This window comes from Xyrauchen texanus, chromosome 5 (genome assembly GCF_025860055.1).
Source record: "Xyrauchen texanus isolate HMW12.3.18 chromosome 5, RBS_HiC_50CHRs, whole genome shotgun sequence".
In the NCBI taxonomy this organism is placed as follows: Eukaryota; Metazoa; Chordata; class Actinopteri; order Cypriniformes; family Catostomidae; genus Xyrauchen; species Xyrauchen texanus.
In genome coordinates this window covers 34967716-34985286 of record NC_068280.1, presented here as the reverse complement: position 1 = coordinate 34985286, position 17571 = coordinate 34967716, and the positions used below count along the sequence as shown (strand labels likewise).

The 17571-nt window shown below is 38.3% G+C and overlaps 1 protein-coding gene and 1 long non-coding RNA gene across 6 annotated transcripts in view; one reads left to right on the top strand and one right to left on the bottom strand.

The window, feature by feature from the left end:
- Window positions 1-12001, top strand: part of LOC127643902 (amyloid beta precursor protein binding family B member 2-like) — a 106690-nt gene extending 94689 nt beyond the window's left edge. For 4 of the 5 annotated variants that reach the window (XM_052126839.1, XM_052126835.1, XM_052126838.1 and 1 more), the window contains 6 exons: window positions 284-398; window positions 4437-4524; window positions 4611-4694; window positions 5375-5490; window positions 5671-5850; window positions 8059-12001. In XM_052126839.1, the coding sequence (XP_051982799.1) occupies window positions 284-398; window positions 4437-4524; window positions 4611-4694; window positions 5375-5490; window positions 5671-5850; window positions 8059-8229 (754 nt within the window). In that variant the 3' untranslated portion in view covers window positions 8230-12001. The remainder of the gene's footprint in view (window positions 1-283; window positions 399-4436; window positions 4525-4610; window positions 4695-5374; window positions 5491-5670; window positions 5851-8058) is intronic. The other variant, XM_052126840.1, reaches the window with a different exon arrangement.
- Window positions 12002-14435: 2434 nt separating this feature from the next.
- Window positions 14436-16645, bottom strand: LOC127643489 (uncharacterized). Its single transcript, XR_007970527.1, has 3 exons — window positions 16507-16645; window positions 16327-16419; window positions 14436-14919 (listed from the first exon to the last, which is right to left on the bottom strand). It is a non-coding gene; the product is annotated as an uncharacterized LOC127643489 (long non-coding RNA).
- Between the last annotated feature and the right edge of the window lie 926 nt (window positions 16646-17571).

The following is a 17571-nucleotide window of genomic DNA, read 5'->3' as shown; positions in this document are numbered from 1 at the left end:
GTGCACCTGTTTATAGTAGTAGAGGTGTGTTTATCTTGTCCACATAAAGTATGTATTTAAATAATTTTTTGTTTTCTTAAGATGTTTGTTTTTCTTTAAGTACTGTATTTTGAGATTGCTTATCTCTGTTAAATCTAAAGGGCATGTCATCCATCTGGGTCTTTGAAGGCTGTTAGCATCCATACACATATTTCCCCACAAATTCATATGTTTATTTTCTGAAGGCTATTAAAAGATTTACTTAAACGTTTACATTTCTGTTTACATATCTGTGTTCAAACAGGGATTTTGCATATGTAGCGCGAGATAAGGACACTCGGATATTAAAATGTCATGTGTTCCGCTGTGACACCCCTGCCAAAGCCATCGCTACCAGTCTGCACGAGATCTGCTCAAGGGTAAGAAACTACACACTGAACAAACAAGATCCAATGCTTTCCCACAATTCTGTTTCAGATTATCTGTTTTATGCATGGAAAAAATAGTTATCAAGATTTTAATAAATACAGTCTTGACCAACACAAAATAGGTATTGTTTTAAAGCTTAGAAGCTGTACTCTCAATGCATGTAGGCATTTTGACCAAAACTGCTTTCAAATTTGTAGACAAATCAGAAGTGTTCTGTTTTGATAGTTTACTAATAATTTTGCACTACACATGTTATTGTAATCGTTAAAAATATCAAACTTATCAAATAACTATGTATCATATTTCTTTGGAAAGCTCTCAAGAGTAGAATACAATCAGTCTATTTGTCTATTTATTAATACTGTTGCCAAATATTTGTCTTTGACATACATGTTACTTTTAAACAGTTGTTTAGCATTATCACATACCATTACTTAAGGAGGCAATTATCACACACAACATAATTGGATGCATATAGATCATTAGATAACAAAAGCACAATGTGCACACATCATGGGTGCTGTCTGGCTAAAAACACATTAGCTTTCCTGGATCAGATGACTTCATCAGAAATTATTTAGTACATTGTCCAGCGTCATAGAACGCTAAACCAATCATATTAGAATTCAAATCACTGGACCCAGAGGTGGAAGTAATCAAAATATGGGTAGAGAGGATCGTTATTTTATAGTATATTAATTAGTTCTTATGTACAGTTATTATGTTTTATTTGTTTGGAGAGGCTTCACTGCATTTGGAGACATTTGGCGCCGTGTCCTCCGTCTGCGTTGGTACATCAACTGCCTTGAGTTGTCGTCTGTACTCCTTGCCCTGCAGAGGTTTCTCCCGCTGATTCAGGGCAAGCATGTCTTGATCCGTTCAGACAGCACCTCCACGGTAGCGTATATAAATCGCAAAGGTGGCGTACGCTCCCATCACATGTCACAACTCGCCCTCCATCTTCTCCTTTGGAGTCAGCCGCGACTCCGGTCACTGCTCGCCACTCATATCCCTGGCGACCGTAACATGACGGCGGACGCGCTGTCGCGACAGGTCTTGCTCAGCGGAGAGTGGAGGCTCCACCCCCAGGTGGTCCAGCTGATTTGGGGCTGCTTCGGCAGGGCACAGATAGACCTCTTTGCCTCCCAAGACAACTCCCACTGCCCGCTCTGGTACTCCCTAACGGAGGCCCCTCTCGGCACAGATGCGCTGGCACACAGCTAGCCCCGGGGGCTGCGCAAGTATGCATTTCCCCCAGTGAGCCTTCTTGCACTGGTGCTGTGCAAGGTCAGGGAGGACGAGGAACAAGTCACCTTGGTGGCTCCTTATTGTCCCACCTGGACCTGGTTCTCGGATCTCACGCTCCTCGCAACAGCACCTCCCTGGCAAATTCCCCTGAGGAAGGAGCTCCTTTCTCAGGGACGGGGCACCCTCTGCCACCCACTCCCAGACCTCTGGAATCTCCACGTCTGGCCCCTGGATGGGACGCGGAAGACTTAAGTGGTCTACCACCTGCAGTTGTAGACACAATCAACCAAGCCAGAGCTCCCTCTACCAGGCAACTTTACGCCTTCAAGTGGCGTCTGTTCGCAAATTGGTGTTCTTCCAGATCTGAAGACCCACAGAGATGCACAATTCAGTCAGTGCTTAATTCCTGCAGGAGTGGCTGGAGGGGAGGCTGTCCCCCTCCACCTTGAAGGTGTGTGTCGCTGCTATCGCAGCCCACCACAACGCTGTAGGCGGCAAGTCCCTTGGTAAGCACGACTTGATTATCTTGTTCCTTAAGAGGCGAGTTTAAGCCCTTCCTGGCCAACCCTGTTCCCCTCCTGGGATCTCTCAGTGGTCCTCTCGGGCCTTCAGAGACCCCCCTTCGAGCCGCTTGATTCAGTCGAGCTCAAAGCCCTCTCCTTGAAGACGGCCCTCCTGTTCACACTCGCTTCCATCAAGAGGGAGGCCTGGAGTTCGGCCCGGCAGATGCTCACCTCATCCTAAGACCACGACCAGGCTAAGTGTCCAAGGTTCCTACGACCCCCCTTCAGGGTTTAGGTCGTGAACCTGCAAGAAAAGCTGCCCTGGGAGGAGGCAGACCCAGCCTCTTCGTTGCTGTGTCTGGTTCGTGCTTTGCGTACCCATGTGGACCGCACGCAGGGCTCTAGATGCTCTGAGCAGCTCTTTGCTCTTTGCTTTGGCGGAAGGCGGAAAGGGAACACCGTCTCCAAACAGAGGTTAGCTCATTGGGTTGTTGACGCTATTTCCCTAGCCTATCACACCCAATCCGTGTCCCCCACCCCTTGCGGGTTCGAGCACACTCTACGAGAAGTGTGGCATCCTCGTGGGCACCTCCCACGGCACCTAGCAGACATCTGCAGAGCGGCGGGCTGGGCAACACCCAACACCTTTGCTAGGTTCTACAACCTCAGGGTTGAGTCTGTCTTGTCCCGTGTTTTGACAGGTCCGAGCCAGTAGAACTAGGTAATACGGAACATCCGACCGGGTGTTCCGCTTGCCCCTTGCGCCCTTCACCATGCTGATCCAGTGCACCTTCTTTCCTAGGTGAGCCAGCAAGCTCTCGCTTCCTGGATTCTCTTCCTCCCTAGCCCTCTGGCCGCAGATTCAGCGGAGGAATTCGCCGCCAGACCCACCACGAGTGCTCCGTATTGGGCTTGGGCTCCACAGGCATAGTTCCCACTTCAGGCAAATCCCTGTGACGTATTTTCCATGTTACGGTCCCCCCACTGGCAGGACCCGCGTCTCCCTGGGGTAGTCCTCGCTGTCCCCCGGTCGCCGTGTCTGTAGCAACTCCTCCCTTGTCAGGCAGGATCTACCACCGCACCATCTCCACGGGTGGCTTGACAACCCCCGTGTGTATTAACCAAAAGTTACCTCCCCCCAGTTTGGGCAGGTCGTGATCTCCGCAGGGCCTTTTCCCCCTGAAAGAATAGGATCGGGAAAGGACGCCTTCCCCGACGCATCTATAGCGTTAAGATAGCCCCAGACGCTTTTTAACTCTATGACGAGAAACATAGAGCGAGAAAAGGCGCGGCTGGCCGTGCAAGTCATGTCGCCTGTTTCCATACGGGTACGGAGAACCTAAGAGTGGTATATGACACCTTTTATTGGGGCCGTTGGGGAGGGTTACATGCAGCCGAGTCATGGTTACTGTTGTAACCTCTGTTCCCCAATGGAAGGAATGAGATGTTGTGATCCCCTTGCCACGTCACTCTCCCTACCACTGTAATGCGCCTTAACTGTATTCTCGGCTCCTCAGTAAAAACCTGTCTGGCATTCACTCGCCGCTCCCTTCATACCCGTATGGGCGGGGCATGCAAATTCTGTCTGCCAACAGATTGGCCTTTTCTCAAGTTCAAATTCAGAGGTACGCAAGGCTCTCAGAAGAGACCCCTTGTGTCACTTCTTCCATCGGGAAATGGAGGTTACAACAATAACATGACGTTTTGTTTTGTAATTTTTCAGCAGTTTCTTAGGGTGAGAATTTACCATAATCTATATCATTAAAAAGTATGAAAAGTTTTCTTTAAAATTATACCAAACACTTGACCCTTGTTTGTTTGTTTTTTTCTAGGTATACTGTAAACCTTTAATTTTGGGTATGCCTCTGTAACAAGAAATCTTTTAAAACTTTTAAAAACACTCAGAGCTTAAAGTGTTAAAGAAATATCTGTTATAGTCCATTCAAAACATTTACAAAAAATTATGCTAGACACCAGAGGAACTATAGACAGTCTCAAGTCTGCACAAAATGGCAGAACACCTCACAGAAAGAGGAACCAGGGTCCACATGTTCTGTTTAACTGCTGATTTTAGGGCCTATTTACATTTGGTATTAAGATCTGTCTTGGTGATCCGACTTCAGTGGAGGACCTGTAACATTTTTGCTAAAATTAAACTATTATGTATCTTCTTCACATAATATGTGTCACTGCATGTTGATATCAGACTAATATGCATGTATACTCTGCTGTAAGGATGTAACACTCTTTCCATGTGTTGGTTGTACTGTGTAACAGATTATGGCAGAGCGCAAGAATGCAAAAGCTATGGCTGGAGGATCCCTACAGGACAGGACACACGCTGGGCTCGATGTCCCACTACAAGGTTACACAGTATGCTTATATGTATGTTTTCCCTGGAAGAGTACATAATGGGTGTGTATTAATGTATATGTTGTGTGTTACCCTTAGCAGAGTTCCCCACACCAAAGACTGAATTGGTGCAGAAATTCCAGGTGTTATACGTTGGCATGATGCCAGTTGCTAGACCTTTAGGTAAGCAATCATAAACTTTCTTGTACTGTCTCGCATTTACAATTGTCATGGTGTCTCTCTCTGTCTCTCAACTGCTCTCTCCCTCTTTTTAAGTAATACATGCTTAATCCAGTGTCTTTTATTTACACACATTCTGCCCCAAACCCCTTATACTACCACTGGTTTGGACACACTCGACTGAATGTTTGTTTTCTCGTGATCTTTAAATCGTGTTGTGCTTAAAACAGCCTTTAAAATGTTTACCTTTAAAATCTATTTATGCTAGAAATGGGTTCATATTAATTGTGCCAGTGTATGCATTGCTTTACAAAGTACACATTTTAATTTAAATTTTTATGGATGAGTTACATCAGAGTATGAAGTGCCCAGCATACATGGGAACTCCTTCAATACTGTTTAAATAGCATACAAGGATGCATCTCATGAAGGTGGTTGTGACAATGGTTTGCTACTTTGAAAAAACTAAAATATAAGATAGTTTTGATACGTCTACTTATTTGGTCAATGCATAATTCTCATACCTCCGTAGCTGATATTTCATAGTTTTGATGGCTTTACAGATTTTCAAAAATGTGAAAAATACAAATACAAAATAGAAAGAGTTGATGTGTCCAAACTTTTGACTGGTAGTGTGCATACATGTATATGCAATTACAATGCCGAATGTCCCTCTTCTCTAGGCATGGATGTTGTCAATGGTGCAATAGACAGTTTGATAACATCATCAACCCGAGAAGACTGGATGCCTGTGATGCTGAATGTAGCTGATGCAACAGTCACAGTCATCAAAGAGAAGGCAATTACAGAACATTTTACCTGTAAAAACCCTGAAGGATCTTTGCAAAAATAGCTGTGATTTATACTAAAGTACTGTAGTGTCAGAATACTAAATTATACTGACAGATATCTTAGCAGTTCATTTGTCAGTTATACTTTTGAATGTCAGTCATACTCAAGGTGTCACTATCTTTTTTAGGAGGAAGAGGAGGTCCTAGTGGAGTGTCGTGTACGTTTCCTGTCATTCATGGGAGTAGGAAAAGATGTGCATTCATTTGCATTCATCATGGACTCTGGGAACCAGCACTTTGAGTGTCATGTGTTTTGGTGTGAGCCCAATGCTGGCAGTGTGTCAGAGGCTGTTCAGGCAGCATGCATGGTGAGTTGTAACACCAAAATAAAAGCAGTTCAAGACCATGACAGATGAGTTATCAAGTCGGCAGAAGTGCAGACAAATAGCAGGGCTTTACAATTAAGCTATGCACCTCAAAATGTGTCAGCCTTTTGATGATGTTCAATATATATTGAACATATTTACATATTTGCTCTAAAATGACTCAAAAGAGTCATTGTTTAATCAGAGCCACTATCATTTCAACCAAACAACCATTGTTGCCAAGTATATTCAAAATGTTTAATGTATGGTATTGGTAAGATTTTTGGTATAAAATAACAAAGATGTGATTTTCACACTTTTTTCCATTTCAGTAGTTTGCATGTAAATGTAATCCATAAAAAGACGTGTAAACAGATCTGGCTCATTGTCGTGATTCGGCCCGAGCTCTTGAATTGAGTTTAGTAACAAATAGACATATGTGGAGATGGGGTGGAGGAGTGATGCCAGAATAAGTGTTGCAGCATTAAAATAAGCAGCGGTTTATATATGACTACTCTAGCGTTGTGATTGGCCAGATTAAATGAACATGATCCTCCCACACTTTATTTAGAAACTCCATTTAATGAACACAACAAAGACACTTGTTAAATGGAACGCATATACAGTAAATTAATGTAAACCATAGCCTTCATCGGCCAACTAAAAAAGGACACTGCATTTACGCGAACTTCCAAAGTCCGTTCAGGATGGACTTCAGAGACACTTAATGTCCAATCAATATCGTTTAGATTTAATTGTTGCCCACAAACATCTCGTCAGTTTAGTCAATTAATACATGACTTGTATTACACAGAGATAACTAATATTGGCATTATATTCATGCTATCCCCCAGCTGAGCCTGGTTTGTACCAAGATTGTTTTCTTCTTTCCATTAACTAACATCTTATGGAGTTTTGGATTCCTTGCCACAGTCACCTTTGGCTTGCTCACTGGGGACCTAAAGACAAATCATTTTTAAAGCCTGTTTTTTTTTTTTTAAATCATGATTTAATTTAAACTGCTCAATTAGGACTTTAAGACATTACGGATTTTACAGCTACATTTCTGTCACAACTTAATTTTATGTATAGCTGCTTTGAAACAATGTGTGTTGTGAAAAATCCTATACAAATAAAAATTATGACGACTGATATTTAAGCATTTTTATTTATAAGGCTAAATATAACAACATAACAGTACAGTAAAAAATTGCAATATTTATCTACATATAATTTTTACTAAAACAAAAAATATGAAAAATGCCACAAAGATTGCTGGGACAAATTTTGAGTGTTGAATATTAACAAATAATTGAGTTAGACTTTTTAATTGATTAACTGAAACAGATAGTTTGAACAAATTCCCAAAAATGAAATCGAACTCTATTTGAACACCATTTTTGCTATTGAAGTTTACATTATTATGCTCTCATACTAGATTTCATAAACTAGTTTTAATGACACAGCCTTAACCTTGAGAGACCCAAGCACATATATTGATTATGTATGGTATTTTCCCCCTTGAATGTGTTTTTAGAAAGCCACTGATTATATATATATATATATATATATATATATATATATATATATATATATATATATAAATCTTGATTTTGAAGCATATTTTGTTGTGGGGATACATTTTGTGTGACTTCTGAAAACAATGGCAGTCAATGGGAAAATACATCATTTTTATTTCACATTTTGTGTGTAAATGACTATTTTGTGACTTCAGCCAGCTGTTACATTTAATATGCAATTGTTTTCCCATCAAAACTTGTGTGCTTTACTGTTATTATTGTTGTGTGTGCCATTTTAATGAAAAAAAAAGAAAGTATTATTTTATTGCTGTAAACAAACTTCTGAGGTATTCTGAGGAAAATTAATGGCCAAAAAGTGCATTACAATAATGTATTATGAGCAATAGTCACTATGTTGATTGATTAAATATTTCATTTAAATATATTTAATATATTGCCCAACCCTAGTCAATACCATATATTAGATCAGTGTCAATATGAACTTGTGCAGGAGTAACACCAGACAATAGAACAGACAAGACTCATCTATTACTATTAGTTATAGGACTAGATAGCAGTCATTACCAAGGTTTTTATTTTCTGCCCATCATATTCTATTACACATAGAACATCAGAATTAAAAATTCAACACATACATTTATTTTTCTTGTTTTGCTCTGTGTTTCTGCAGTTGCGGTATCAGAAGTGTCTGGTGGCACGCCCTCCATCTCAGAAAGCCTGCTCACAGATGCCCCCTGCTGATTCAGTCTCACGCCGTGTCTCCACCAGTGTCAAACGTGGAGTTCTTTCAATCATCGACACACTCAAACAGAAGAGACCTGTCACTGAGCTTCCCCAGTGATCTGGCACACATGCACGCACACTCACTGTCACACGCTCTGCATGCTTATAACTATCACAATGTTCTGTACAGAACAGTCACATAATGGAAATAAAGAAGAAGTCAAGGACGAAAACAACCATGACCTGATGCCACAAAAATATACCCTTTATTCAGAAACACACACCTGATCCACTAACTTCGACCTCTCTCTATTCCACTACCCATATGTCCGTTGTGATCTGCATGGGAAGCCACATCTCTGAAGCATGACATAAATCAGCAGGCTCCATCCAGCTACAAAATACCGCCCTATCTGGACAAAGCCTGATTGAAGTTCCTCAGCAGAGATGACTTCATTAGAATGAAAGTTTATGTGTGTGTAATTCAAGACAAATATGGCTTCTTTGCCTCACCAGAGGTTCTTTGGTATTGTGACAGTTAGTAACTGTAGCTGCATGATCATATGTGTGTGCGGTGTGTGTGTGTGTGTGTGTGTGTGTGTGTGTGTGTGTGTGTGTGTGTGTGTGTGTGTGTGTGTGTGTGTGTGTGTGTGTGTGTGTGATTGTGAGTGAGTAGAGGAGCTTGATGCTGCTTAATTTGCTAAAGGATGTTTTTACTTTAAGTGTCATGAAACAACCTATTTTTTGTTACTTTCTATGTTACACCCTTTATTATGCGCCAGTTAGTTTTGGTCCTCTAATCTGATTGGAAAAGTGGTGTTCCAAGAGTGCTAATATTTAATATACGTGGCAGTGGGGCGCTTCACTGTTTGTATCACTCCGCTTGTCTGTGTTTGCAACATTCTAGACAGGCTGTCGGTCTGTGCGTTACTCGGCAACATGTAAGCCTACTTTAGCTTCATTTGGAACTATTTTCATTAGTGGAGCAAATATAGACAAAATAACTGGCCATGTTGTGTCTAAAATGGAAGTTACTCGATATAAACTTTTTGTTTATAGAACTGTTGTATAAAACCACTACCACACTTGCATTCATGATGTTCGTCTGAATAGCTGATTATCAATACAACAGCACTCCTGCTTGTGTGATATTGCTTTAAGGAATAGTGCACCCAAAAATGAAAATTCTCTCATAATTTACTTTTTTTTTTTTGAAGAATATCTCAGCTCTGCAGGTCTATACAATGCAAGTGAATGGTGACCAAAACTTTAAAGCTATTTGGAAGCAATCCAATCAGTTTTGGTAGTGTAATCAAGCTTGTAATCATGACCGTGCCTAGAGACTGCATTGGCAAGTTGTACAGTGAAAAAGGAGTTATATCTTCTCACCCAAAATCGATTAGATCGTTTCAGAAGATATGGATTAAACCACTGGAATCTTGTGGACATATACTTTTATGCTGTCTTTATGTGCTTTTTGGAGCTTCAAAATTTTGGTCACCATTCTTTTGCATTGTATGGACCTACAGAGCCAAGATATTCTTCTAAAAACCTTTGTTTGTGTTCTGCAGAAGAAAGAAAGTCACACATCTCTGATGGCATAAGAGGGAGTAAATGATAAGTGATTTGTTTTACATTTGGGTGAACTATCCCTTTAATTATCCCGATGAATGCAAAAATAGGTAAAGGAGAGAATGAATGGATGAGAGAAAGTGACGTCATATGACCCACTTGTGAAGGGTTAACATGTAAAAACAAATCAAAGCTTTCACCAAATTTAATTTCCTTCAAGAAGCTCTGCATACACTTTTCTTCACTGGACTTCTTCTGTTGACATGGTGGCTCAATAAGAAACAACACGTGAAAATTAAACTCACAATCACACATCAATGGATTGAACATGCCATAGACTTGCCCTACATTAACACAGTTAGTGTGGAAGGGGATGATCCATTCGGTTTAGAGTGCAGTTCTAACGTATGAATGTGCTTTTTATATTTCCAAAGTGAAATTGCCTTTTTTCCTTTAAAAGAATGTTGAAGAAGAGAATCAAATAACTCATGCTGAATGAACTTTGTAAACAGTTACAATTCTGCTTGGACCCTCAGTGTAGTGCTTACTTTTGCAAGGAACTCAGACTTGATGCTCTTGGATAAGGTCAGCAGTGACTGAAAGAGAAATAAAAAAGGTATATAAATGTATACCTGACCAATTGGAACAGGTTTGCAGCACATCCAGATTAGTGGAAAAACACCAGGGTCTGTGAAGAGCTTTTTAATTTAAGAAAACGTTTCACACATTTCTTTGACCCATACACACCCACGTGGTCTTTCCAGGCGTGCTGCCTGTAGTCCTAGACTTAACAACACCCTTTTTTCACAAGGGTTTCAAAGAGTCACTTATATGAGTACATACATTATCTATCTATACACCAAACATCATATCATAAGCTTTTATTTGACAAATTTCAGATACTTACATTTTGTCATGTTTTTTTGTTTGTTTGTTGTTTTTGCCTTGGCATGTCTTGTGGTCCCTTATATTTTGGCCATACTGTATACATATCATTGTATGAGTTGTAGATAAACCAACTGACAATATAAGATAAAAAAGAAGAGAGAAAAATGGTAGAGATTATGAATGTGAATTTATTTTATGAGAGCTAGCTATATGAAAGGAGATGTGAACTGTAAGTGTCTATCTATGCATTATTTTAGCTCTGTGGACGATTTGAGAACAAAGACACATTGCCTTGCATGTCCTAGGACAATTTAAGAAGAAAAACTGTACTGAACAGAAATTATATGTTTGAATTAATTTATTCTATTTTATATCAGTATATACAGGTTTCATTGTGATGTATCAAATGCTCGGACATTCTTCACCCTGTCTCAAAATTACCAATCACAATGTCTGGAAACAAGAAATGTCAATCTAAAACATTGTACAGTTTCTTTTTTACCCTGAAAAAGTTGTGTATGCTCATGATAACATTTGTAAGGCCTTGAAAGATCATTACATTCTGCCCAAACAAACATTACATGTTGTAATTTAGCTATAACTTCGGTTTGCTTAAGAAAATGTTCCTAAAGTTAGTGACAGACAATTGAAACAAATTAGACATATTGTTCAAGGTCCACTTTTTCATAATTATAATTAAAACACATTTGATTTTTTTTGGGCAGTGTGAGATGTGGTTAGCTAGCTCCACTATTACCATTAACCATTACTCTTGTATCTTGAAGACTCAAGGCAACCATATTAACTTTCACCAAGCAGATAATCAGAGTATGAGCTGGTGAAATAATTACCATCATCTGTATACATACGTATGAGTTCAAATAACCTGGCACATATCAGTCTGCTTAAGTTTGTTTTCATTCATTTGATTCATGTGAATTTCACTCAGTGATACACAGAGGAAATTGTATTATTGAGTCTTATACAATTCAATGTATTCTTTTTGTTGATTCAGAACACATTCTGTTCAATTACACTTTTTTTGTTTGTTTTGGATTTCACAGTGAAAATTAATTACACTTTATATTTAAATATGATCTCCTTGACAACAGCCAGAGTCAGCTGCTTCATGAAAAACCAGAAAGAGGGAGGAGTCTTATGGGTAATGTAGTACAGTAAATAAATTCTCTGTTAGCCATGACTGCATTTGTTAGATTGACTGTAGTGTTCTTGCATGGTGAAACACTCTCTGATTATTGGCTTTCAGGTAATATCATCACAAGGATTAACAAGCAAAGAATTAAGACTCATTAGGTGAAACACACAAACACGTTTTTGGTGGAAATGCTGGCTTTCTGTGCTCTACACTAATTTGTACACCATATAAATGTAAACTGTTGTGAAATAAATGGCAAATAAAAAAAAATAAGTCAAGGTTTCTGTCTCCTAGTCCCCTAGAAGGGGGAGATTTAATTAGTTCTTAATGATTTATGTCTTTTTTTCTTCTTCTTCTACCAGCATAATACACTGTGGACCCGATGGTGGGGCCAGTAGTGTGCAATAAGTATACACTAAAGTGTAAAAGTCCCTGGATACATAAATAATCATATGTGATTCCATTTGAAAGCATAGAATTGGACATTTTCAATTTTGTATTTTTGTTAGAGACAATAACAAGATAAGACCTGAAAACCGTGTCACAAATGAGCATCACCTTAATGTAATAATGTAGAAATATTAATATAATACAGAGCAAACAGAGCCTGAATTACAGGCTTTCAAAGACAGGATAAAAACATTTACAAAAGCATGCTTATCATAAGATTAACATACAGTGCAAAGTTATTTATGAATTACTGCATTTTATATATATATATATATATATATATATATATATATATATATATATATATATATATATATATATATATATAGGATTTATATTTAACATTTTATTTTATATATTAGGGCTGTCAAACGATTAAAATATGTAATCGCGATTAATCGCAATATCTTTATAAACATGAGTGGACAAAATATGCTTCACCCAGATGTATTTTTCAGTCATCCACATAAAACCTACCCCACCAACAGAGCTGAACAACAGAAAACGCAACACAACTCAATTCAAATTATGTACAAAATATGTTAGTTGTCAATGTATTATGACAGGATTAATTCACTTCTTTTTATGGAGTTTTGACAGACATAATCTTTCCAGGAGCACAGTGGAATTAAATAGCTCTGGTCATGTGACTATTTGCACAACTCATGCAAAAAAAGTCTACACTGTCATTGACAAGTGACAACTCTGCGCAAAATACATCAAAAAACACCATTTAGACCCTGGTCACAATTGCAACCGGCGGGATTTTGACAGTGTAGATTGCCTGCAGGGTTGCAGCAATGTCTCCAACTTCTGGATTGGCTATAGTGCACTATCAAACTGTGTGACAGAGCCTTGGAGACAGCAGAAGGGTTTTTGTTAGCCGGTAATCAGAAATCTGCTCACTGTACGCATATTTACGCAATCTGCGTAGGGTACCAACTCCCTAAGGGGGGACCAGAAACTCCACCGGCTGCCTTTATTGGCACGTTATACATAATTCATCGACCCAGCAGTCGCGGAACTCAGGCGCTCGCACCGCGCCTCGCAACTTTTGAAACAGTGCAAGGCCGGTGTTCAAATGGCAGCTGTCTTGCCGCTGCAATCATGTTACAAAGTTCCGAGCTGTATCTGTGCATTGTGGGCATGTTCTACTGCTGTGCTACATTGATAAAATGCTTGGCGCAGGTTCAGCATAATTTCTCCCACCATCCTGACGGTCAATGCATTAGCGTCAAACAGCACTTTTTAAAAAATATGCTAAGTATACTTGAAGCCAGACTAATTATAAAGTATGCTTCAAGTGTGTTAATTAGTTAACTTGAAGTGTGCTATTTTGGAACAACTCATTTTGTACTAAGTATATTTTAGTTGTAATTAAATAGTAAAGCATAACTTTAAGTGTAGGCAATTCTGTGTACTTTTGTGTGCTAAAATGGAACAACTTCAAGTATACTTATTATACTTTAAGTATATGCCAGTGTAGGGAACTTACATGCTTGATTAGTGATATTAAAGTGAAAACATACAAGCCATATACCATAAGTGTATTATATTTGAGTAAAAAGTATATGCTCAGTAACACCTTTGGCTTATTCAAAATACAAATTGCACACTTTGTCTTCAATGACAAACTGTTATTACTTAGCCATACTTTGTACAATATACTTTAAACATTACATCGTCTTACAAAAGACAGTATTTTAAATGTGTTACCTGCATACACTGTAAAATTTGACATGTTTAAAAATTAAGGAAACTGATTGCCTTATTTTTGCAAAGCAAACTTACTAGCTATGAAGTTATATTAATGTTCCCATGCAAGTAATGCCAACTTGTTATTAAACTTAATAGTACATTTCTAGTTAACTTTACTTGCTTTTTGTTAATTACTATAAATTAATTAGTAACCTTACAAATTATTTATTAGTAAGATTACTCTATTAAGTCAATTAACTTAAAATGAATACAATTCGTTCACTTTACATCTGAAATACCACTAATCTCAACATGAGTTTACTGTATCACTTTAAGTTGTGTACACTTAAAATTCTACGTGCAATTGGTTTCAATATTCTCCAAGTAAACTGAACATAATTTTTCAAGATCAAATAACACACTTAATCAAGTTTGAAATTTTCAACTGTTTATTTGTGTAATAAACAGCTTAAACTCTTTAAGAACAACACAATAAAAAAAACTATGCCAAGACTTTGACCTCTTGCAGCACTCTGCTGCATGACAACATAATATCTGGACCTAAAACAAGGTATTGAGCATTTGCAGAACAGGCACTGTGCAAACTCCAAAAAGTATTTATTTAAAAGAAAAAAAGAAAGAAAAATAGCCTTTACAATTTGGAAAAACCTGCATGTGTCTTTGGAAAGATTCTTAATCTGAACTGCAATTACAGCAAAATATGCCAGAAACAAGTTCAGCTTAAAATATGATTTTTAAGGGTTTGGAGTTTGGGTTTGAGATTCTTTCCTCCCAAAGACAGAAATACACGCTGAATAAAATCAAATGTGTTCCTCATTGTCCTTGGATGGTCTAAATTTAGAGCATAGTTCAAAGCAAATGGAGACATACAGAATGTGGCAAATTTGGGACATCATTCATGACACTTCTTCCCTCCATTGCATCCATGTTGAGGGCATGTGGACATTTGGCTGGCATGCCTTCAAGTAAAACTGTGAGCAGTCCAACATCTAATTCACTGAAGCCTGCATCTACATCTGAATCCTATAAGAGAATGAAAAATAGGAAGTGTGAATTTCTTATTCATTGCAACAGTGCTGGATATATTCTAGTGACCAGGGGCTGTTCATTAACCAAACAAATTCAAACTTCATAAATTTTTGAGAATCACAGCAGGTGAACAGTGATCAATGAAAACATCAAGCACAAGGAAATGTAATCAAGCTTTAAATCATGAGAGAGATGACAAGATTTACAGAGTTACAAAACAGAACATATTGTTTCAGAAGACATGGATTAAATCACTCAGCATAAGGGTGAATTATAATTTATGGGTGAACTATAATACTTAAAAAAAAATAAAACTATAAATTTTGTTTTCTAGTTTACTGTATTATATTGCATGTCTTCAGAAGACTTGGAAAATCACAAGTTCAATGGAATACTTGATTGTACTTTTACATTGTTCTGAATCATTAAAGTGTTAGTTCACCCAAAAATGTAAATTATCCCATAATTTATTCACCCTCAAGCTATCCTAAATGTATATGACTTTCTTCTTTCAGCCAAACACAATCGGAGTTATATTAAAAAATATCCCGGCTCTTCAAAACTTTATAATGGGAGTGAATGGTAACTTATGGTAAGCCCAAAAAAGCGCATCCATCCAACAAAAAAGTAATCCATACGGCTCCAGGGGGTTAATAAAGGCCTTCTGAAGTGATGCGTTTTTTTAAGAAACATATCCATATTTTTAATTATTGGGGAAGGGTTTTTATATTTATAACATTATAAACTATTATCACTGGCATCCGGTAACAGCCGTCCGCACATTCACAAGAGAGTCGAGTTCCGACATATGATGTAGGCATAGCATAAGCTCCGGTGATAAGTGACAAACGCGAAAGCGCAGCGGATAGAGAAAGCCAGTGAACATGTGGAAGGCAGTGACCAGAAGCCAGTGATTATATTTCATAAATATGGATATTTTTCTTACAAAAATGCATCGCTTTGCTTTAGAAGGCCTTTATTAACCCCCTGGAGCTGTATGGATAATTTTTTGATGGATGGATGAGCTTTTTTGGGCTTCAAAATCTAAGGTAACATTCACTCCCATTATAAAGCTTGGAAGAGACAGTGTTTGTGTTTGGCTGAAAAAAGAAAGTAATATACACCTAGGATGGCTTGAGGGTGAGAAATTTTGGGATAATTTTCATTTTTGGGTGAACTATCCCATTAAGAACACAGAATTGAATTTATAGTATATTTTATTGCATCCATATAAGGAATTTAAATCACCAAAGTCACAAATCAGAATTTTTTCACAAGAGACAAATACAGTATCGACTGTAAAAGTGCACCCAGAACTTTTTCATAACCTAATCTATAACATCATGTAATAAAGCAAATTGACAATTTAAAAAAAGGATAAACAGCGATAAAAGTACTTACGAAGCTCATCCTGAAAAATTCCTCTGGGTCATCCCCCAGGAGGATTGGAAGACCCTGAAGTAATGCAGTGTAAACATACGTTACATCAGATGACTACGAAAAAGTAGAGACAGGTAGACGTGAGGGTAACAATCACAGCCAAATCATGATTTAAAGATGACAATAATCACAAAGGAATACCTTGAGTCAACATGATGCATCATTTCATCAAGTGTTCTTCCCCGATTTCCTCCGAAAATTTTCAGTCAAACGTGCAGAATGCGTGTCCAACGCTGCATAGAACTCAGATCTCAGATTTTCCCCAGATAAGCGATTGAATTCTGCAAAGACCCAAGCAAAAATATGAGCAAAAATATTGGCTTTCTGTGAAAAGTGCTGGCCACTTCTCCAAGATGTCACTGTCATGCACAATAACGTGAAGAGTCATCGACATGCAAACTAAAATTACAAAACAATAATATTATATTGTTATATTAAAAAGGATATTATAAGCTGTAAAAGGGAAGGACTCATTTATTAGAGAAGTTTGAACAACTTGCAGTGAATGCAAACTGCACAACTCATAAGAGAGCAAATGCTCAACCATGCAGTCTGTGGTTTGCAGAGGAACATTATGTCAGTGTTGTCAGTGTTGACCCACGAACTTGGGCAAACCTGAACAACATCCAACTGAAACCACCATGTCTGGGCAGTACTTAATGCCATCAATGTAAACACTGGATGAAACGAGTGTAGTACTACAATTAGGACTCCGCAGCTGTAGATATTCCTGAACATTGTCAGGAAAGGCTGTGACAAGTGAACTACACACTCTGTCCTTTGTACTCCTGGCTTGAAAAAAGAAATGGCATCCATTTGATGCCTCTTGGCCAGCATTAGGGGACATTTTTGAAATTTTGTGCATCACGGATCACTTTCTTGAAGAACTTATGTTTCCCCTCAAATCAAATTGTCTATAGATTTCTCAACGGCCCATATATTCCTCAATTTTTGGTTCGAAATTGATTTTTGATAAATGTACTTTTAATACATAGAATGACATGGACACTCGGAATGGAGACATGGTATTGAAACAATTCGAGAATATATTCCATGGCTTATGCGATAGTGCTTAAGAAGTCGTGCCCTCTTTTCAGATGTATATAAGTGCAGAACTTACATTTCCACTGCATAGTAGGTCATCATCTGGTACTCTAACTATTATTATTATTATTAATTGTAATCACTCAAATGTAAAAGAAACAA